Here is a 22,055-nt window from a genome sequence, read left to right as displayed (position 1 = left end):
GAATGTTATGGCTTTTTCAGTAGTGGTCAATTCTCTCCTGCGTGAAAAAGTCTCCCCGTACAAGAAAAGAATTTTTACTTGTAGATCGCCCCGTCAAATAAAGACATATTCACTTGGATAGTTAGAGGGGCTTTAAATGCAAAATCCGACAGAAATAAAACTGAAACTTAATTTGCTTTTTGAGTGTTAAGGAACAGAAGAGTACTGTTAAAAAAGTATTTAAAACACCAAAATTGTCCCTGTCGTATTCAAAAAGAGGAGAACGCCAATATAATTTTTTGGAATTTCAGGTTAGATCATATTAGTCACGTTAGTACTAGTGTCATGCTATACTGAGTGGCAGAGGGATGGGGGACGGGAATCATCGTTGCCGATGTCCCAGTTAAAAATAATGCAAATCGTTTTTCGGTTCAAAACTCAGCTTTCTCCATTCCATTCCACGGGTTAGGAGAAGCGACACACACAAGCCGGTAAAAAAAAGTAGTTAGCGTACGATCTGTACTTCCCAAAATATTTTAATAATAACACTGCCGGTAATCACACAGTCTTCAGCCCAATGAACCCCCACTGTATCGGCCGGGTCTTGCTCACCTAAGTGGAGAAGGCCTTAGTTGGACAGTCAACGAGCGGCGAAGTTTGGCTTCGCTCGGAGGTGAATAGCCCTAGATATCTCTAGTTTGAGAAGCCACTTCAGTGCGCACGAAAATACTATCCACTGTTTTTTATATACTACGTGTTTCCTTGGCTTTGCTGACTAAAGAAGGCCACTAAATTGCAGATTTTTCAGGGCGGTGTTCATCAGACATAGGAGATCAGAGAATTCTCCGTTAACTACGCAAAATCCTCCGGCAAATGCTCGGTAGCCTATGACTATTTTTTATTCAGACACGGAGCCTCTTTCAAAATATGCTCCTGTAACGTTACACCTTTCTCTTGCTACTAAAATTCTTAGTGAAAATCCTGTTTTTCTAGGAAAAGTTAAAGGCTAAGGATGGAGGTAATGCTAAATAAGAAGGCGGCGCTGACCTCTCTGTATCATATGTCCATGTATGTCAAACACTTTGAATTCACAGAATCACAACAATGCGGTCGTTCATTCTTTCGGAAATACTTCCCAAATGTGCCTTCATAGGTATTTGTCACTCTGAACGGGGGAACTCCAGTCAAGAAAGGGGTAGGTGCTAAGCCTTTTACTAAAATGGGACTTCACAATGTCTACAGCGAGGTAAACGCTTGAAGTTATAACTGTCACAGATTCGCATATTTCTTTGCACAATGATCGGGAAGGAAAAATCTGTCTAGTCTAAACGTGAATGCTTGCATACATGACATGCATACTCTAGCCCTCACGCTACCAGTTGCGTCAAAATTACGTTGAGATAAAAACCGAAAATTTGTCAGGGTTCAATGTTGTAGAGCTCGGCACTCCGTTCAATATAAATAATATATCAAAATACCTTCGTTGTTATCGTAGAAGACAACAGTTTACCACGAGCTCTTAGCTATAATTCAGTATAAGGGACGTCCCTATTTACCATCTCTCTTTAAGACATCGACACATGAGGATCGGGGTTACCAAACTCGACAGCAGCAGAAAAACAATAAATCCGCGACATTTCATGGAATTTACGTGATCAAATCCAGCTATTTTACAATCTTTCTCGGGAAACAAATCATCCGGTCTTTCGTGGAAAACAGAGGACGTTCACCTTTTCAAAGTTTACGTGATAAACTGCATGGGCAGACAAACAATCGTTGGGTCAAGGACGTCGTCCCTTTGTGGTCTAAAAAAAACGAGGTCAAATATGACAGTCCTCTTGGTTAAGTTATACATGTGCTTATATTGACTTATCATCTTTAGGTTATCAAAGTTAATGTTTTAAATTTGACTTATTCATTTTAAGAATTACGCTCTTCTCAAGTAATACTGGAGCTGAAGAATTACAGCTAGCTAAATTAAAAATGAAGCACATGGCATTGGTGGGGTGGGAGCATTTTAAAATAAGACTGTTTGGGACTCCTACCGCGGACAAACGACTTTGTCGTTGTCTTCGTAGTAGTTAGTTAGTTGCTGTAGTAGTTGTTGTTTACCTTTTGCTTAAAATTGGCCTGGGGAGTGAGACACTCATAGATAAATCATAACTTTACTTTACTACGACAGAAATTCACAAGCTTTCATGATTACAAAGCATGGTTAAACGCATGAAGACAACGCAAATCATTCCGGTTTTTCACGGAAAGAAGCGAGTACGTAATATATAAGTTCCGCTTTTTTACTTTAATCTTCACTTGTGTTATTTTTTTTCTGCCACAAAAATACAGACGAGACCTCCATTTGACAAGAGACTGAATAATATATACACCGTGTTGTGTTCATCTAGCGGGATCCAATTTGTACCGGTGAATCAGTCACAGATACTGAATCTGGACAGCACTCCAATCATCCTAAAGCTATGGGCACCAGTTATTCTTCTGGTACTGACAAACTGAGAGATTACAGGCCCTCCAACTGTACTTTGGTTAAAAACAGTACAGAGGACGATCCGTACAGAGAAGCCAGACATTTCATCAGTGAAGACACCAAACGTAACTGCTGTAATGTTGGAAGAGATAATTCGGTCCAACGATGGCATCTTCCGCGAGAACGGTCCAAGGTGTTCTTAAGGAAGGCTGCTATGGGGGAAAGCGGTACAACTTTCTACTACCATGATGACCTCTTGGGCTCTGAGGAATTTCCTGGTTAGCACGCTGAATCACAGTAACAGTTATTGTACTTGGTCATAACAAACAAGTCATTTCAGCATTTTTCTTTTTATTCCATTCATCGGCAGCGATAGATTTCATTATAGTCAAACGAGTTCAGTATTATTCAAAGACTTCGCTTGTGTGTGACTCTGACTTTTAATTTAATTTACTTTTAATTATTCTTAAATATTTAAAAATATGATTTACTTTATGTCAACTAAATAGACGTGCTGTCTTAAGTGATAGCCAACGCATGCACATTTAACCTGTAAAATTTAAGTGGCAAACGCGTTGGGTAATTTCTTAATAAAGGTTTTTTTAATACAAAACAAAATTCTCATAGTTCATTTCCGTTTTGCTAATAGCCGAGTGCTGTGGCTCAGCCTTTAAATAACTGATAGTATATAAAGTAAGAAAAAAAAAAACACAAATAATTCAACTTTACTGTTGCTGCGTGCTTTAATCAATCCAGACGCGAAACTGCTTTCTTTGAACCAACGTGACAAAAAACCTATAACAAAAACCTTTTTCTTTTTCAAAGTGAAGTACAAACGAAAAACGTTGCATTTAACCATGGGGCATAAATAGAAACTTAACTGTGGAATCGAGTAAATTGTTTTCAGTCAAAGTTGTCGGGACACTTTACTGACTGTATTCTAAATGCCCTCCCAATGTTAGTGTGCACGATTTGGTAAGTTAATTGCGGTAAACAACATTGGGAGGACGAGAAGACTGGCCGGAAGTAAAATACTTACTTATTTTTATCTGAGACTGTAGGTCTGTAGATGGAATCCCGATCATTTGACTATTCATAAATATTATGAAAGCTACTGAGCAGCACATGTGAGACTGTTCATTATGCCGCACAAGCTAGGTGGTACTAACTTCTGACCTACTCCGTGGATGGCGATGAAATCCTCTGATTCCTATGATATGATTGCTCAGATTGAAGGTATTGAGCAATACAATCCCGGCCGTAATGTTTTCTGCATTCACTTGCGCGTGATCGGACGGATCCGGGGACAGCGGACTCTCGTAAGAAAGTGATGGCGATGCCCGTTGCCCGAAAGGGGGGGGGGGGGGGGGGGGTGCTCTCTATAATGGTCTCTACGAGGATGTTACGCCCGAAAGGGTTAACTTTTTCACGTTTCCTGGGTTTATGAAAGGAAAGGCATTTCACCAGATGATGTGTATGAAAGGGTGGTAAAATCTGTCATTTCGTTCTGTAAAAAGGCCCAAAAGGGCTAACAGATGCATTCTATGGCTGTGAAAAAGTCGAGAAAATGTTCTGCTTTTGTGATTTACTTGTATTTATAAGACAGTACAAAGTAAATTTATAGCACTCGAAAGGCATGCAATCAAAACTAAACTAGGTATGTGAAGGGGTACCATGAGTGGAAGGTATACGAAAGGGGTACCGCCCCCCCTCACCCCCCTCCCCCCCCCCCCTCAGGATAAAACTTTGTTAAGTGCCCCCTCCGGGTCCATTGTCACATTTAGGGGGTGTAAACTGCAAATTCTGGTACCACTTTCAGGTGATCAGGATGGAATGCCGATATTTTTAAGCTTTAAATTGGCGACGACGATTCTTATAGTGCAACACGGCGCTGCAATATTGGAACAATGTTGTAACTATTGGAAACAATGTCGCAACAATGTTGCAATGCTGTGTTGCGCTAAAAATCGTCGTTGCGAATCGTCTCGTTTAACATCACTTTAAGGTATTGCTTAGGGCTGAACTTCAAGGAATAAAGGAAGAAGAAGAAAGAAAGGAAAAAGAAGACAAAGAAAAAGAGAAGTATTTAATGACTGATTACTGTATCGGAATTGAAATTATAGCTTTTATTTGGCTGTTTGTTTAGAATGACATCTTTTAGGCTTCAAATGAAGCTTCAGCCAATCCCATATCTCCATTTGGTTTTATAGGGTTTAGTTCCGAGCATTTAATTTTCAGCCCCCATGAATCCCACCCAGAATGTGAATGATCATCTGAGTGACCTATATCTTAAATGTTTTCGTAACCTTCCCCTCATTAAGAAATTAAAAAGTGAAGTTTAAAAAAAAAAAAGTCTAACTAGTCTATGATTACAACCAGTCTGAAAGCTTTCGCGGAAAATCAAATTTCCGAGTCTTCTGGGAAAGTTACGAATTCCGGTCTTGGAAATCGAGTAATTTAAGTATCTTGACCGTAATTGGTGTATAAAATCAGACATTTCGTCGGTTTGAAGCGCAGCAGAACGGCTCTCTAAACCATCACAAGGCGTTCTTTCTAAAAGGGAGGTTTGCAGGGGCTTGACGCTCTTAGCAAGAGAACAAGATCCAGGTAGGCTTTTATAAGCTCTTGTTATCTAGGGATCTTGTCAACTACGGCATTCCGTCGTCGTTGTCACGTTGTGGTTGAGCTGCCCTCGTTTAAGTAAGGTTACCACGCACAACGCGCTACGAAATCGACATTCGCAGACCCTGACAGAAGCTCCGGTCACTATCCTTTCTCTCATTTCTATAATTCGGTTTAACCTTGACCACACATTTTCCAGCATAAGATTGATATATGTAGTCTGTTTAGGGAGAACAGAAGTACAATGTTTTATCAACTGAAGATATGATTAGTCAGTTCTTCAGTTGATAAAACATTTTACTTCTGGTATTCTTATCTAGTCTTCCTATTGAGCACTTTGAGAGCAGTTCTGCATCAATTGGAGAGAAATAAAGTACGTGCTTGAAGATGTATATTTAGCTAAAATATTGTTTCAGTTTTTAATAATACCTACGCATCTTTGAGTACAAGCCCTGCTAGTGTGGTTGAGCAATTACTTTATGTGTATTTTGAAGGTCGTTAAAACTCGACGTTCGATCACCATGTCTGAAGAAGAGGCTATGGGTCATGGGTATGATACCCGAAAAAGTCATGAACCCACTAACTGCGACAACGAAGGAAAGATTCCTCCGTCAGAAGCCCCATACAAAAAAGCCAGGGAATTCATCAGCAAGGATAAGGAACGCAGATGCTGTAATATTAGTAAAAGAGATAAATCTGTCCAAAAATGGCAACTACCACATGATAAGCAGAAGGTGCTTATAAGGAAGGTTGCAGATAGCGGTACGACTCTCTATTACAACGACGACCTTCTGGGGTCCGACGATTTTCCTCCCTAGCGTAATGAACATTCCGCGAGAAGCAATGAAGTTAAAGAAACGGATGTATGAGTTATCTCGTGGATCTCGCTTACCTGTGACTTTTTCGACAGACTTCTTTTTGTCAACTTTGTTATTAATTAACTTAAGTCTTTTGTAAGCATAGCCTAGACAGCAATGTTTCCTATTCGCATTAAGCTTTACCGTTGCATAGTCTGTAACAAGATGTGTTTTACAGGAAAAGGAGCGTAGCTAGATTTTCAAGATCTTGTCGACTTTTAACCTGCGTGACAGACGATTGAAAGAAAAGGGAAAGAGGGGAATAACGTGCGCGAAAACGCGATCGGCACCCGAGGAAAGAGAAAGCGCGCACTTTTTTTGTGCTCTCGCGCGCGAGCTTTCACACTCCCCTTCTTTTTTTCCTTTCAACGGCTGCCTTACAAGCTAGTTGAATTCTGTATTAAGATATTCAATGATAGTTTTCAGTTTAAGTTACTGCTCCCTGCACAAGGATATCAAAATTCTCTGGCTAAGAATCTTGAGGCAATAAAAGTTAACTAATGTTTCTGTATATATTCAGTTCCTATGCATTGCACCGTTAGATTGTTTGAGCAGAACAAAATATGTTTCTCCATAACATTTCACTACAATTTGTCTAGTGAAATGTCGGCGAATCCACTGGCTATTAAGACTCTAACACGGTTGGCCAACTCAATCAATATAATCAGCCCGAAGCCTTCACAGAGATACATGTTAGTTTCTGACAATGGAACATTTTAAAATGTGACTAAAGCAGTAAATAACAAGCAACAGAAAAGGAGAGGAATTCAAATCAGAAAAAGAGAGCTCACTTCTTAATAAACTGCCAAAACATTTTCCTTACACCATAATCGGCAAGGGTAACGCCGCCGTCTTTCAAAATATGAGCGCACCGGCAAAATTGGACCCTTTCCCGCATCATGCCATCACGCAATTTTGTTTTGAGCAAGTCATGCTATACGCAAGTCCTACGTCACCTTAAAGATCTCACTTCGGAGAGAAAAGCGAAACGAGGTCAAACATTTCACCTCTTGTTATACCTATCCTTATACTGACTTATCATCTTTCAGATATCTTTACCAATCTTAATATATAAGTTTACGTCATAGTCATTTTAAGAATTGTATACTCTTCTAAAGTAATACTAGACCTGAACAATTACAGCTAGATAAACTTAACGTACAATGCATGGGCGGGCAGAATCACGCAATGCAATAGGGACTACATACATCTTAGTCTGGTGGTTGAAACTCGAGTAACAACGTTCTGTCTCAAGCTTTTTTATTTAGTTTATTTGATAGTGATACCATTTTGGAATTTGGGACTACTGCTGGCTATTAAAGGTTTTTGTCTTTGTTGTTGTCGTCGTCGTTGTTGTTGTATTTTGTTTAAAGATAGCCTGGAGAGACACTCATTGATAAATCATAAATTTAGTGTTGATTATTGCTTTATTTGAGTTACAAGCTTTCATGACTAAAAAGGTTAAACGCATGAAGCCCGGAGGGGGGTACCCCCTTATATAAGCCATTTAGGTATGTGCCCCTCCCCCCCCCCCCCCCCATCGGGTAGGGTTTTTTGCGCCGTTTTGGTCTGAAAACGGACATACCCCTGGCCCATTTTGGTCTGGAATCGGATATGGTTTTCGAGGGAACTACGGAGTGTCTGAACCTATTGATCGCTTCAATTCCAAATGAGTAAGAAAGAAAGAAAAATATGCGAATTCGAAATGGATTTGAATAATGTTTTTGTTTGCGCTCTAATCTGAGTAGTGATAACATAATTTCTGCCCAAAGGTCAGGTCTCAAAACAGGTATGAATGTTAGAGGTCTAGTCTTAAAACGGGTGTGGAAAATTACATTTTTGGTCTGAAATTGGCTCAGGATTTGAAGAACCGGGCGGCACACCCACACGAAGAATTCCCAGGAGTACCCCCCGCAAACGGTACGACTTTCTACTACCATGATGACCTCTTGGGCTCTGAGGAATTTCCCGGTTAGCTCGTTGAATCAGAATAACAATTATTGTTCTTGGTCATGACAAATAATTTATTTCAGCATTTTTCTTTGTAATTTCCATTCATCGGCAGCGATAAATCAGCTGATAGATTTCATAATAGTTGGCAGACGAGTTACTATTCAAATACGTCGCTTTTGTGTGATTCGGAATTTACGTTATTTAAATATGATTTACTTTATGTCAACTAAATAGACGCGCTATCTTAAGTGATAGTCAAAGCATGCACCTTTAACCTGTAAAATATAAGTGGCAAACGCGTCGACTACTTTCTGGATAATCGTTTTTTTCAGTTTTTTTAATACATAATAAAACTCTCAGAGTTCATTTCAGTTTTGCTAATAGCCGAGTATTGTAGCTCGGCCTTTAAATAACTGATGAGTATATAACGTGAAAAAAAAAAAAATTCCTCTTAATTCACTAACTTTCCTGTGGCTGCTTTAATCAATCCAGACGAGAAACTGCTTTCATTGCCGAGCCAAGGTGACAAAAAAACTAAATTAAAAACTTATTTCTTTTTCAAGGTAAAATACAAACGAAAAACGTTGCTTTTAACCATGGGACGAAAACTTAACAGTGGAATAGAGTAAATTGTGGTTGCAACTTAATGAATAGTCTAGCTACAGTTTTCAGTCAAATTGTTGGGACACTTTTACTATATTCTTACCCTAGCCTCCCAATGTTGGTGTGCAAGATTTGGTGTCTTAACTGGTATAAACAACATTGGGAGGACAAGGACACGGGCCAGTAGTGAAAAATACAGCGCGGGGTGTCCTAACTATTTTTGTCTGAGACGGTAGGCCTATAAATGGAATCCGATCATTTGGTTATTCACTATATGAAAGCTACTGAGCAGCAGATGTGAGACTGTTCATTGCGCTGTACAAGCTATAGTGGTTCTAACTTTTTTACGTACTCCGTGATTGTCTGCGTGCAGACGTCTCCTATTTCCTTTGTTGCATGCGTGGCACAAAGGAAATAGGAGACGTCTGCACGCAGGCAATCCGTGGAGGGCAATGAAATCCTTTTAGTCCTATGATATGGCCGCTCAGATTGAAGGTGTACTGAGTAATACACTCCCGGCCATAATGTTTCCTGCATTCACTTGCACGTGAACGGATCCGGGGAAAGCGCACTCTCGTATGAAAGGGACGGCGATGCCCGTTGCTTGGGGGGTGTTCCCTATCATGGTCTATACGACCAGGTTACGCCTGAAAGGGGTACCTTTTTCAGGTTTCGTGGGTTATGAAAGGGTATGGATTTCACTAGTTGAAGTGTATCAAAGGGTAGAAAAAAAATTGGCATTTCGTTCTGCATTCTAAGGCTGTGAACAAGGCGAGAAAACGTTCTGGTTTTGTGATTTGCTCGTATTTAATAGACAATAAATTTACAGCAGTTGAAAGGCATGTAAAGGTCTAAACTAGGTATGTGAAAGGGGTACCACTTGTCAATAGAAGGTATACGAGAGGGGTACTTTTTCTGTTAAAAATAGGTAAGGGGTTGGACCTCTGGGAGGGGCTGAAAATTGAAAGATACTTCTAGATTATAAATCAGAAAGTAACAAAACATTGCCTATTGTACTCTGTTTTTTAAGAGCTTAAAACGTGGTTCGAGTTGTCCAGGGTAAAATTCTAACGAAATGCTCTGAAGAGAAACAAAAATTACTTCGAGTTAACTTGAGGTTCGAGTTATCGAGGGTCCCAGGTACTAAGGGTGAAATTACAGTAAAAGTATGAAGAAAATCCAAGGGAAATCGATTTTGCTTCGAGTTCGCGCGAGGTTCGAGTTAGCGTGGGTTCGAGTTACCGGGAGTCAACTGTAAAAAAAAAAAAGAGAGAGAGAGATAAAAAGATAAGCATTTATGACTGACTAGTGTATCGGAATTGAAATTTTAGCTTTTATATATTTTTGGCCGTCAGTTTTAGAAAAACATCTTTTAGGCTTCAAATGGAGCTTTAGCCACGCCCCTATCTCCTTTGATAGGGGTTTAGTCCGGAGTATTTTCACCCCCAATGTAAGAATACCTTCCCCTAGAATGTGAATGATCATCTGAGTGACCTTTCGTGACCTGTCCTTGATTAAGAAATTAAACCGTAAAGTTGTTTGTTTTTTTGTTTTTTGTTTTTTAAAAAAAAACCCTAACTGGTCTTTGATTACAAGTAGAAATAAAAGCTTTCGCGGAAAATCAAATTTCCGAGTCTTCTGGGAAAGTTACGAGTTCCGGTCTTGGAATTACAGTAATTTAAGTATTTTGACGGTAATTAGTGTATAAAATCAGACGTTTCGTCGGTTTGGATTGCAGCAGCTATAACAGGTCTCTAAACCATCAGCGAGGCACTCTTTCTAACAGGGAGGTTTGACGCTCTTAGCAAGTCACGACAGTACAAGATCCAGGTAGGCGTATGCTCTTGTTATCTAGGGGTCTCGTCGACCCATGCCAGGACGGGTTACGGTGTAACCAAAATCGAGAAGGTACCTATTTCCTTTGGGGCTATTGGTCTTTTTACCGGCTCTCAGCTATGTGTATATGTCTTAGCCATCGGCAAAAAATGAGTATACTGTGACAATTGGGTAATTTTGACCCTAGCGTTTCATAATTTGACTCAATGTAGTATTCTTTGCAAACAATAACTGACCTCATCTTTAGTCAATGCAATATACATAATCGCAAATTATTAACTGGACTGAACTTGAGGGTGAATTCATTTGGAATTGGCAGCATCCGCGAATAAAGCAGTGGCAAAAATCTCTAAACTATGTAAAGAAAGGAAGCGGAAAGATTCGCAAGTTTTAATATTGGATTCCTCCCTTTCAGACATGCCAAACATGGATGGCGTGGCCCATTTTAGCCTGGGAGACTAGGGTTTTCAACAAAGGTTTTTACAGGAATACCACGCACCTCCCCTCCCCTAGATCAAAATCTTCGCCCCTTACCCTTTACTTCAATACAAGACTATGAAAAGAAAAGCCGTCCTGAGCCCCCGTGGGGGTATATCCGACAAACCTGAAATCGCCACGATCACTGTTGATGAAGCAACGATTTAGAAAGGAGGTCAAAAACAGACCTGCACGGACTCCTAATGTAGTTTTTATGGTTGGGACGCATTATATATCAAAATTTTAAAAGGGGCGGATCTAGGATAAATACTGACCGATTTCATAAATGAAAGCCGCCTGCTTCAAGCTATATTTAGATTGATTTAGTGATTTAACATGATCGGAGGCCTTTTGAAAAATATTTTCAGTAGGGGCTGATTTTCTGTTAGATTCTTGTTCGCCATCTCGATCTTTTCAAGATTTTGTACCGCTATGTGTAATATGTAGAAACGAAATGCATTATTCTCTCTTTATTTTATCCTTTCTGTGAGCGCTGATTTTCGGCATTGTTTAAAGTCAAAGTTGACCTCAGACAACGAACTTTCCATAATCTTTGTTTAGGATACCCGCGTGCTTCGAGGCGTTGTTTAAAGTTCGTAAAGCACTCTTAATATATATATATTTTTTTGGAATATTTTGTTCTAAGAAAAAGTGTGTTTTTTGAAAGGTCTCAGTCGGCTTAGCTTGTATGTAGTGGGTTTTGATGTCCAGGATTGATTTCTCTTTGAACCGCTCTCCTTTGAAAACTATTCTCTGATATTTCGGCTGTGAACTTTATTGTGGGGTGGAATTTGTTAGCTTTTTCTTAGTCGAATTACCATTAATATCAGGTTTGCAATAACGGCAAAGAAATCTGCTTTTCTTATTTTCTCGTTTCCGTCGTTGTTGTCAAGACTGTTGTCACGTTGTGGTTGAGCTGCGCTAGCTAGTAGCGTTACCACGCACAACAATTCTTACTGCGACTATTCACCCGAAAAAGCGATGATTTGAAGGAAACCGCGCGACGAAATCGACATCCGCAGGCCCACACAGAAGATCCGGCCTATATCTTTTATCTCATTTTGATAATTCAGTTTAACCTTGACCTCACATTTTCCAATATAAGAAAAGTTACTTTGATACATGTAGTCTGTTTAGACACGCAGTTTGAGTCATCTCTACTACTTGCTAGAAGAACAGAAGCAACAATTTTTTATTTGACTAGTCAAATCTTCAGGTGATAAAACATTTTACTTCTGGTATTCCCGTTCTAGTCTTTCTATTAAGCACTTTGACAGCAGTTCTGCATCAACTGAAATCAAGTATGTGCTAGAAGGTGTATATTTAGCTAAAATAATGTTTCAGTTTTTTAACAACACCTGTGGAAAACCTACTGAGCATCCCTTTGAATAAGTGCGCTTCATTGAGCAAAAGCCCATCTTGTGCGGTTCAGCAATTACTTTATGTGTATTTTGCAGGTCGTTGGAACTCGAGTCGTTCGATCACCATGTCTGAAGAAGAGGTTTTGGGTTCAGCGTATCAAAAGCTACGAGGTTATAAACCCACTAACTGCGTCAACGAAGGAAAAACTACTTCATATGAAAAAGCCAGGGACTTCATCAACAAGGATAAGGAACGCAATTGCTGTAATGTTGGAAGAGATAAATCTGTCCAAAAATGGCATCTGCCACAAGAAGAGCAGAAGGTGCTTATAAGGAAGGCAGATAGCGGTACGACTCTCTATTACCACGACGACCTTCTGGGGTCCGAAGATTTTCCTCACTAACGTACGCGTAATGAACATTCCGCGAGAAGCAATGAAGTTAAAGAAACGGATGTATCAGTTGTCTCGTGGATCTCGCTTACCTGTGACTTTTTGACAGACTTCTTTGCTGTCAACTTTGTTATTAATCAACTTAAGTCTTTTGTAAGCATTAAGCTTTACCGCTGAATAGCCTGTAACAAGATGTGCTTTATAGGAAAAGTAGCCTAGATTACAAGGTCTCGTTGAGTTCCAACCTGCGTCGACAGACGATTGAAGAGAAAGGGATAGAGAGGAATAAGGTGCACGAGAACGTGATCGGAACGCGAGGAAAGAGAAAGCGGGTGCCCTTTTTGTGCTCGCACGAGCTTTCAATCCCCTTCTCTTTTCCCTTTCAAAAGCTGCCTTACAAGCTAGTTGGCTTAATTCTATATTAAGATTCAATGATAGTTTTCAATTTAAGTTACTGCTTCCTGCACAAGGATATCAAAATTCTCTGGCTAAGAATCTTAAGGCAATAAAAGTTAACTTATGTTTCTGTATATATTCAGTTCCTATGCATTGCACCGTTAGATTGTTTGAGCAGAACAAAACATGTTTCTCCATAACATTTCAGTACAATTTGTCTAGTGAAATGTCGGCGAATCCAATGGCGATCAAGACTTTAACACGGTTGGCCAACTCGATCAATATAATCAGCCCGAAGCCTTCACGGAGATACATGTTAGTTTCTGACGAGTGAATGGAACATTTCAAAATGTGACTAAAGAAATAAATAAGAAGCGACAAAAAAGGAGAGGAATTCAAATCACCCGGAGAGAGCTCACTACCTGTTAGACTGTCATAACATTTTCCTTACACCATAATCGGCAAGGGTAACGTGGCCGTTTTTCCAAAGCGTGAGGAGTGATGATATATGAGCGCGCCTGCAGAATTCGACCCTTTCCCGGATCACGCGATCACGCAATTCTGTTTTGATGAAGTCACGCTATACGCAAGTCCTTCTCACTTCGGAAAAAGTCATGAAACAACTGAAAAATTAAATTACAGAGACAAGAGAGTGGACTAAATGAACGGCATTTAACTCTTATTATTCTCATAACGGCATTACTTCTTTATATTATTCACAGACTACATAGTACTTTGATTACGACAACGCATGTAACCTTGATTGGAATCCATGGAAAATCTGAAAGTTGTTTGCAGGATTTCCCCTTATGAAAAGAAAGGGTTTCCTTATCTTTATTCTATAAAAAGTCTCCAAAAGTTAAATTTAATCTATTTCACAAACTCATACAGCTACAGACCTCAACCTTCCATTCTATTGAATGTCGTGACGCACGACCAGGTAGATATGTCGTTTCCTAACATTGAGACAAAATTCATCATGCGCGGAGTAAGCTTTAATACAGCCCACGATAATCAGACAGTTCAATGTTTTCTCTCGTTGAAATCCACATGAAAATTTCGAACCAATTTTTTTTCACCTGACCTGCGACATTTTGACATGCCAGACTGATAAGTGATAAACACTAGTACGTAGAAATTCAGGAAAAGCTCCATAGTTATTACGCATATCAAAAGCACTTGTTCCATTGAAACAATCTACTCCTGTTTGGCCTTGAAACACTTAGTCAGTAAAAGTGAATTTTACATTTTCGTTTGTTAATTTTTCAAGTTGCTATCAAAAACATTAACTGAAAATTGATTAATAGAGAAAAGTTCTTTGCATGCTTATGGTTTTTTAATCTACCTTCTACAAAAGAATTACAAATCAACTGTTAAAAATTTAGTTTATGCAAATTTACGTTATTGCGTAATTCCCATCGCTCGATCTATTAAGCTCGTTTCCAAACTGGCTTTTCCTTATAAGGACACACTAAACATGTTTCGGAGTAAAAGATCTCGGGGAAAACCCACAGTCTAGAGCAAATGAGTAATTCCAAATGTAGAAATAGTACATCACACCGGGAACATATATATACACAATTATAGCAAGGTTGTTATCAAGCAAAAAAAGAAAGTTGGAAGTCAGCTCAGTCCATCTCTGTTCATAGGAGGTCTAACAGAGGCAAGTCATTGACTGGTAAGGTACCTAACTATGTTTCAAGTGACTCTTTGGAGTCTAAATATTTATAACATCATTAGTGGAAAGCTCAAGTTGCTAAATTTCTTTATACAATTTATTACGTGCTTTAAAATCTTTCTTTTTTTTTTTTTTGCTGTAAAGTGTTCCATCTATGAACAGCCATGTTTTCTGCACATATTGATAATAAGACTGATTTGCTAATTACCTCACCTGATAGTAAACAATTTTTAACTTTTTTCTTTCCAAAGACTTTGAAAAAAAATTGAAGTCACAATCAACCATTACAATGGTAAGTAGTAATGCTGATAGAACTTAACATTCTCTGTTGTTACTATTAATTAAATGCTTGACAGAACTGGTACCTTACGAACATTGCGTAGTTTTGCAAGTGTAACTACTTTGTGATGGCGCTATTTATAAACCACACCCTATTATTTTAAGGTATATTTCCTGCGTAGGTCTAGTTTCACTGCTTTTTAAATTGAGCTTATGTAAACCGCCTATGCTTAAACATCGTCTTCCTTCTATACTATGGCCAGTTTAAGCGAGAACGCTGTCGTCCAGGAGGCAACTGATGAATAGCAACCGGAAATTCGGTGTTCCCGCTCAACGCATCGCTTCTGACTGAGACAAGTTTGTCGGTTTTAACCCATGCTGTTATTGAGTAAGCACTGAGGAGAGAAAAGATAAACTTTCATAAACTGTTTTACTTTCCATTGCTTAAGTTCGCCAACATGACAGCCCAAAAACGAATTGTCGTTGTTCATCAAGGACTATTGGCTAAATGGACGAGCAGAGTAACACATGAGAGTGGTGCCCTTAATGCTGTATCCGGCCAACTGCCGAGAATGAAAAAGCGTGGCAGAAGGCGACTATTACGCCAAAGGGTAATATGGAATTAAAACTGCCGCCTTCTGAATCAAATAATGTTTTCCAAAGAACAAAATACGCAGCACTCTCTAGCTCTATTTCAGTACAAGGAATTATTGCTAAAAAGGTCTTTGTTAACTTTCTTTCTGAACTTAGATAATAGTATAATTGAAGCTTCACCACGATAATAGTCATACAATACCTCATGGCCCATATTCGTTAGTCGGGCTGACATTAGTTTTCTTTTTTCATTTATTTTCAGTTTCCAATAGCTGATGAATGCAAAGACATTTTCACTGCTATCAAGTTGAGGCGTCAATATGCCTATGCAATCATGAAGATCGAGAACAGGAAAGAGATCGTTTTGAAGAAATATACCGATCCGCTTCCAGATAATACCCAGGAAACAAACGAAGTTGTTTTCAATAAAATGAAAGAGGACCTCGTTAGTCTTGGTGAGCTCGTTTCATCCTCTTTGACGTTAGGTTTACACGAAGAAATGGTTTTACCAAGAATGTTGCGGGATACATCTATTGGTAACGTTGGTTTACTTGTTTGTTTGTTTGTTTTTTATAAAACCCTATGTTCACTGGGCTTAGAAAACGTACCTGCGATTGTTTTTAGGGCTAAAAAGATAATTTGGGTCATTCAGATATTCTTTCGTTAGCTTATTAAACAACCCCTTCTGAAAGGCAAAGTTATGAAATCCAATCAGGTATCCAATCAGGTATCTCCCTAGGAATGGCCGGGGTCACGTACATGTTGGGTTTAATTTTATCCTTGGTTTAAATTTTATTTTCTTTGTTCCAAACTAATTATCGTACATTACCATAACCCAAACCAAAGGAAAATAAAATTTAAACCAAGGATTCGCCCCATGTAAGGGATTCCGGATTCGGGAATCGGGGAAATCCTTGCTTATGGAATCCGGAATCCCAGGTTTTGGAATTCGGACTACAGCTTAAGGAATCTGGAATCCCACTAGCGATTGGAATCCAGAATCCAAGTTCTACTGAAAAGTACTGGAATTCAGTACCTGGAATCCAGAATCCAACACTGTCCTGGATTCCCTTACATGGGGCGAAAGGAAGATTGAACTACAGCTGTATGCAACTGGTGCTGAGCAGCAAAATATAAATATCTTTAGGACAGAGTGTCCGGGGAAGAATCAGCTCTCCAGGATAAAGAAGGTCAGTGGGCCTAAAGGTTGGACTGTATTCAGCCTCAGGGTTTGAATATAAGTGATTTCTTTTTTACAGCCAGAATAGGGCAACTAGGTCTCGCTTCCGGTAAAAGCGCGCGCGTGTTTATCTTCCTTTGTAGCGCGTGCAAATTTTCAAATTTGTTCGTTATCATGTAATAATGGTCTGTAATGCTTGTAACGGCCATTCACCCTGATGAAGGCCGTTTTACACGGTCGAAATATAGGTGAGAGGTGAAAAACATATTGTTTTACTCTTCACTTGTGGTACTGTATTTATTGAGTTGTGAAGAGAATGTCTTCTAGCGGATGCTTGTGATAGGGTGTTATCTTTAGGACGAGGTATATTCCACACAGATTGCTCTTTTTATAATGTAGTCATCTTTATTATTATATACATACTGAGAAATACTCACGAAAAAGTTGTGTTGTAAATTTTGATACGCAAACGAGTTCTAGCCAATCAGAGGAGTAAACTATGGTTTTCACACGTGAAAAAAATGATACGTCCAATCAGAATCGCGAACGATGTTTTTTCACATGTGAGAAAAATGATACGTCCAATCAGAAGCCACAGAGGTATGTGAGTTTCGCGCCAAAATTAACGCCTTTTCTTGCTGCTTGATAAGCACCCCTTCGCACACATTCGAGGAGAAAAGTTTTTCTCAAAGATTTTTAAAAGAGTGAAAAACATTTCAGAAATGGAGTGGAGTAGTTTCGTTTGTTTCACTGTCGATAAAGAAAACTGTGGGGGGCCGGCGAAACAACAGCGGAAGGGGAAAAACAGAACAAGACGTAAGCTTATCTTGTGCTTTTTGTCGGAGCTACTTTGTCTTCCATTTATAAGCTTAAGCTTATATTGAAACCGGCCATTTTACTTAAATTCACTCATTTTCAATTTTACATTCAGAACAAACAGTTAAGATTACTTGTAGTTCTTGGATTACCTCATATCCTTACCGTCATTTATGTTTTTGAGAAACGTTTCTACTAAAAAGCTGATACTTCGTTTTCATTGTTATTTCGTGGTGTGTAGCGGCAAATTTAAGCATTTTGGAAAGATTTAAAATAAAAAGGCCACCAAAATGATGAATGTCTCAGTATGTATACAATAAACACAATACCACTTGTAAAGTGCTTCGTACGGTATTTACGCACTCGTTAATTCTGATTGGACGTATGCTTTTTCTCACATGTGAAAAAACATCGTTCGCGATTCTGATTGGACGTATCATTTTTTTCACGTGAAAACCATAGTTCACTCCTCTGATTGGCTAGAACTCGCTGTGCTCACTCGTTCGATTTCTGATACAAAAACAACTCGTGTGTAAATACCGTACGCCAGCGCTTTCCAAGAAGTATTCTCTATATACAATCAGTCTATGTGAAATAAGAATTTGTCAACCCTTACAGTTTTAAAATTTAACTTCCCGTAGACAAACCAAAATGTTTACTTGGCGAATTATACTGACAAGCACGTTAATAGTTATTCCAAATATACAATTATAGTTTAAGGTTGTTGCAATCAAGAATGTTTTTTTCTTTCTTTTTTTTTCTTTTTTTTTTTTCTTTTTGATCCCCACAAAAATTTACCCTAGCTTAATGGACACACCCAGGCAACCCCACGAAAACCAGGTGGAATTGTTTTGTAAGTTAATGAAAAAAAAAAGGTAAACTGAGTGAAGACCGACCTCTCCACAACAAAACCTAACCCCAAAACAACCACCCCCCAACATTATAAATGCGGGATGGTATACTGTTTCTTTCATCTTTCTTTTCTTGTAGTAAATGTTTGTTAAAGCGTCTCTTGCTCGGGCTGCCATAAAGACAGACTATCGAATGCTAAAATATCATTGCCTTTTGTAGGTGTCCTGATGATCTCAATGTTTGGGAGAAGACAAGTTATGCCAGGACAAATGGATTCCTGAGGGCTGAGTTTGAAGGAGTCGAAAACTTTGAATATCATGACGAGGAGGAATTCAACTTTCAAGAACTGGTGAAAAAACTACGAGCAAAGGACAATCAGTAATGTTATCTTGGGCTGAAATATTTTATACAGAGGTTTTTGAGACGCCTTCTTCAATATGGAAAACTTTCTATTCAACTACGCTTGAATGGATGGTACACTGAGAGAAAATAAATCTTAAGACTGCAGTTTTCTGGATCTAAACAATGAAAGTTTTCAGTCGAACTTTTTTTTAAACTTTCCTTCAGAAACGTTTTAAGACAGTGTAAGTAGTAAATAGTTCGAATTATCTTTTAAAAGTCATATATATAGATATTTAAGTAACGTTATATATATCTAGCTGGATTTTTGATAACGTTATCGTCAAATGGACCTTTTGCGTCGAACAGTTTTTTCCGGCCAAAAACTATCTTCAAAGTAGCTATTATAAAAACTGAGAGTGCAACCAATGCTTTTTTCTCTTCTCCTCCTTTCCTTCTCCTCGCTCTTTCTTTTTTTCCTTTTTCCTTCGTTACTGTGATTTTGGAGCTTCCCGGGCTTAAGAAACATGCCTTTTGACGCTTTTTCACTCAAATGACTGCAAATTTCGTTAGGTTGGTTTTCAAAAAATCGGCTACATATAAATTATAACATTTTCTATTTAACACTGTGCTTTTTGATAATTGCGCAAAGAACAAAGTCATATTGACAAATATATAATTATGAAGTATTTTGTCTTCAATCGCAGCTGTCTGAACTATCTATAGGTTTACTGTGGTGTGTGTAATAAACCATGCTGGACAATAGGATTATGCTATAAAACCAATCATAGAAAGCTAGAGTTAGTTTCTGCTGTTTTCTCAAGTCAAGTCTTCGCGCAGGCGCATTTCCTAAACAGAAGCTGTTAATAATCCTAGTCTGTTGCTTTATATATAACAACTAAGTGAAAGCAAAAAAGCATTTTCAGGAGAAAGGATTTGTACAACTTTACACATTAGATTATTGAGAAATTAAAGCAATATTAAAACACAATGGTATCAGTAGTGACATGTAGAGAAATTTTATATTAGCTTGATCATTTCTGTAGAGTTTACACGTCTCTACCCACTGACACAAACCATCAACCATCCTAAAAACCATGCCGGAAAGAAATCTTTGCTAGCAGGTTATCAGAGAAATCTATGGGGTTTTACGGTTTTGTATAAATGTCTATCTCTCTACAAAAGGAAGACCCTCGCTAATAACCTTTGTTCAACTCATTTTAACAAGGGTGTTTGAGGTGAGCGAAGACCTCATAAATTTTGTCGACTGGCGGCTTAAACGTAGAACAAAGGGTTTTAACGAGGGCCCATCAATTTTGTTTGCTTTAGGGTCGAACAAAGGGAGACTTGGGTCTTCATTTTGTAAACACAAGAAATCCATGTTTTAACATTACAAAATTACGGACGAGCTCGAGTGACTGGAATATTTTAAACTATTACTAAAGAAATGAATACTAAGCAAACAAAAATGCTCTCCGTATCTCTAACACCCGCCCTCGTATTCAGACCAACTTGCGCTATGAGAGTGAATGGAGGAGGCTTGGAACCTAGCGCGATAACGCTAGGCATGGCACCCACACAAACAAAATAGGAAAAGAAAGTCCCGGATAATGCCTGGACGAAAATCTGTCCTTCTTCTCTGAGGTTAATGAAACATTTTGGAGCTACGAGTTAAATCCATTTTTGGACCTTTTCAGATGGTAAAAACGACATGTGGTGTTTGCATTTGAAGTCTTTTACCAAGCATTTCAGGCGAGCTTGACGGGTGACGTCACATCCGAACTCCCCGACTGGGACTACTGGTAGCACCAGGTTGTTTGAAATGAGTTGCTAGCAAGGGTCGAACTTTGCTTCCTTATGAAACTTCAACCATGAGCGCCTAAACTGTACCGTTGCTGGTTGAAATTATATCCTGAGCGGGTGAGGGGGGTGGGGCAGTCGGGGGGGGGGGGGGGGGTCTATAAATGAGGTATGTGCGCCTGCTACGTAGGCGAGGCTTCTGCGACCTAGTCGATTAGGGTACTATACTGGGCGAGTGGTCAGCGCGTCGGACTCGCAATCCGGCGGTCCCGAGTTCGAGTCCCGCTGTAGCCACTTGCTGGATTAGTTCTCGGTCGTCCCGAATTCAAATCCTCGGCCACCCTTGGGGTTTTTAATCCTGTTATGTTTTACTTGAATCATTTGTTTCCAAGTATTTGAGTGGAGAGCCTGTAAACTATCTGTATAAGCTAAGTGCACTTTCCACTAAAAATAAGCCTGTAAACCTTTTTTTTTTAACTGAGCAGACTGTATTATCACAGGAGGAGCCTATTCATGCAGCGGTTTCCATATACTCAACTCAATCGGCAATTAAATGTCAGAAGCGACCTCGCTAACTGCTGTGTTTTTCGTGTATACCTTCGGAGAGAAGGAAGCACAGATTTTTCCTTACTGTAAAGAGCTTTGTGTGTCACAGACGACTGCAAAGTGGGAAACCTAGGTCAATGACACAGTATTTGTAAAATAATGGGGTAGTCTTTATAGCTCCTCTCTTGTAACTTCTAACGATCGTCGTGCAGATAGACCTCAGCTCCATCCCCAGTCGTCTGGCATTAACGTAATTTGCGACTTGCACGCTCGGGGCTGATCACGCGATCTTTTTAAAAGAATGATATCCCGCTATACGTATTAAAAATGAATATTTTCAGTACAAAATTGAGGAAAGCGCTATACTTAGTACACATATCGGTCGGCTTCAACTGACTACTAAACTAATCAGCGATCATAACATTTTTCAGAATGTTTTAGGTCGACTAAAATAATTTCAAGAATAAACCAGTACGCTGGAGTTTGTGGAAAATTTTTGCACAGTTCACATACTCTAATTCTTCCAATGTAGCTAAATCAAGAAACCTTTTTTGTACTTTAAATTTTGAATAGTAACTACTAAGGCAGAAGCTATTGACATAGTTAATCAAGTAAAACATTGCTAACATGACATGGCAATCGTGCATTATATCCAATACATAGGTACTTCATTTCTCAGATATGTCGATTTTAAAGATTGTGACGTTACCAAGAAAAGTTTATCTAATGCCCCTCTTTAGAAAATCCAATTTATAAAATGCGCCATATAAGGGCATAATACACATTATGTGCGCAATCTACATGTACTCGCGTCCTTCAAGCCTTTATACCGGGAGTTGCTCGGTCAAGTTGGGAGACATTTTTGTTCGTTAGTCCTTCTAGTTTCCCTCAGCAAAATAAATTTAAAATTGAATATTTGTACTAGAGGAAAGTTGTTTCATGATAAGTTTTAAATTCACGCTATAAAACTATAACAAATGAACTGTTTACAATTAACTTTTATGCAATTTTTT

General features: G+C 38.9%; 2 protein-coding genes and 2 long non-coding RNA genes across 4 annotated transcripts in view; 3 read left to right on the top strand and 1 right to left on the bottom strand.

The window, feature by feature from the left end:
- LOC140944903 (short transient receptor potential channel 4-like) overlaps window positions 1-1,862 on the bottom strand; it is a 35,752-nt gene extending 33,890 nt beyond the window's left edge. The window contains exon 1 of the mRNA XM_073394009.1: window positions 1,458-1,862. The gene's annotated coding sequence lies outside the window, so the exon portion shown is untranslated. The remainder of the gene's footprint in view (window positions 1-1,457) is intronic.
- Window positions 1,863-4,739: 2,877 nt separating this feature from the next.
- On the top strand, window positions 4,740-6,451 carry LOC140944907 (uncharacterized). Its single transcript, XR_012166702.1, has 2 exons — window positions 4,740-5,068; window positions 5,578-6,451. It is a non-coding gene; the product is annotated as an uncharacterized lncRNA (long non-coding RNA).
- A 3,739-nt stretch (window positions 6,452-10,190) lies between these two features.
- LOC140944908 (uncharacterized) lies at window positions 10,191-13,092 on the top strand. The gene is made up of 2 exons (XR_012166703.1): window positions 10,191-10,326; window positions 12,267-13,092. It is a non-coding gene; the product is annotated as an uncharacterized lncRNA (long non-coding RNA).
- A 1,807-nt stretch (window positions 13,093-14,899) lies between these two features.
- Window positions 14,900-18,747, top strand: LOC140944222 (uncharacterized). The gene is made up of 3 exons (XM_073393347.1): window positions 14,900-14,928; window positions 15,772-16,045; window positions 18,577-18,747. The coding sequence occupies exons 1-3, from the start codon at window positions 14,926-14,928 to the stop codon at window positions 18,636-18,638; spliced, it is 339 nt and encodes a 112-aa protein (XP_073249448.1). The 5' UTR covers window positions 14,900-14,925; the 3' UTR covers window positions 18,639-18,747.
- The last annotated feature ends 3,308 nt before the right edge of the window (window positions 18,748-22,055 follow it).

Source organism: Porites lutea, chromosome 7 (assembly GCF_958299795.1).
Source record: "Porites lutea chromosome 7, jaPorLute2.1, whole genome shotgun sequence".
In the NCBI taxonomy this organism is placed as follows: Eukaryota; Metazoa; Cnidaria; class Anthozoa; order Scleractinia; family Poritidae; genus Porites; species Porites lutea.
Note: the sequence above shows the minus strand (reverse complement) of the source record. Positions and strands in the feature narration are given on the sequence as shown.

What these genes read in the sequence shown, in the direction of transcription:
- LOC140944222 (XM_073393347.1), top strand. An exon ending in GTTGCGGGATACATCTATTG is followed by an intron (nt 16,046 to 18,576) that starts GTAACGTTGGTT and finishes TGCCTTTTGTAG; the next exon opens with GTGTCCTGATGATCTCAATG.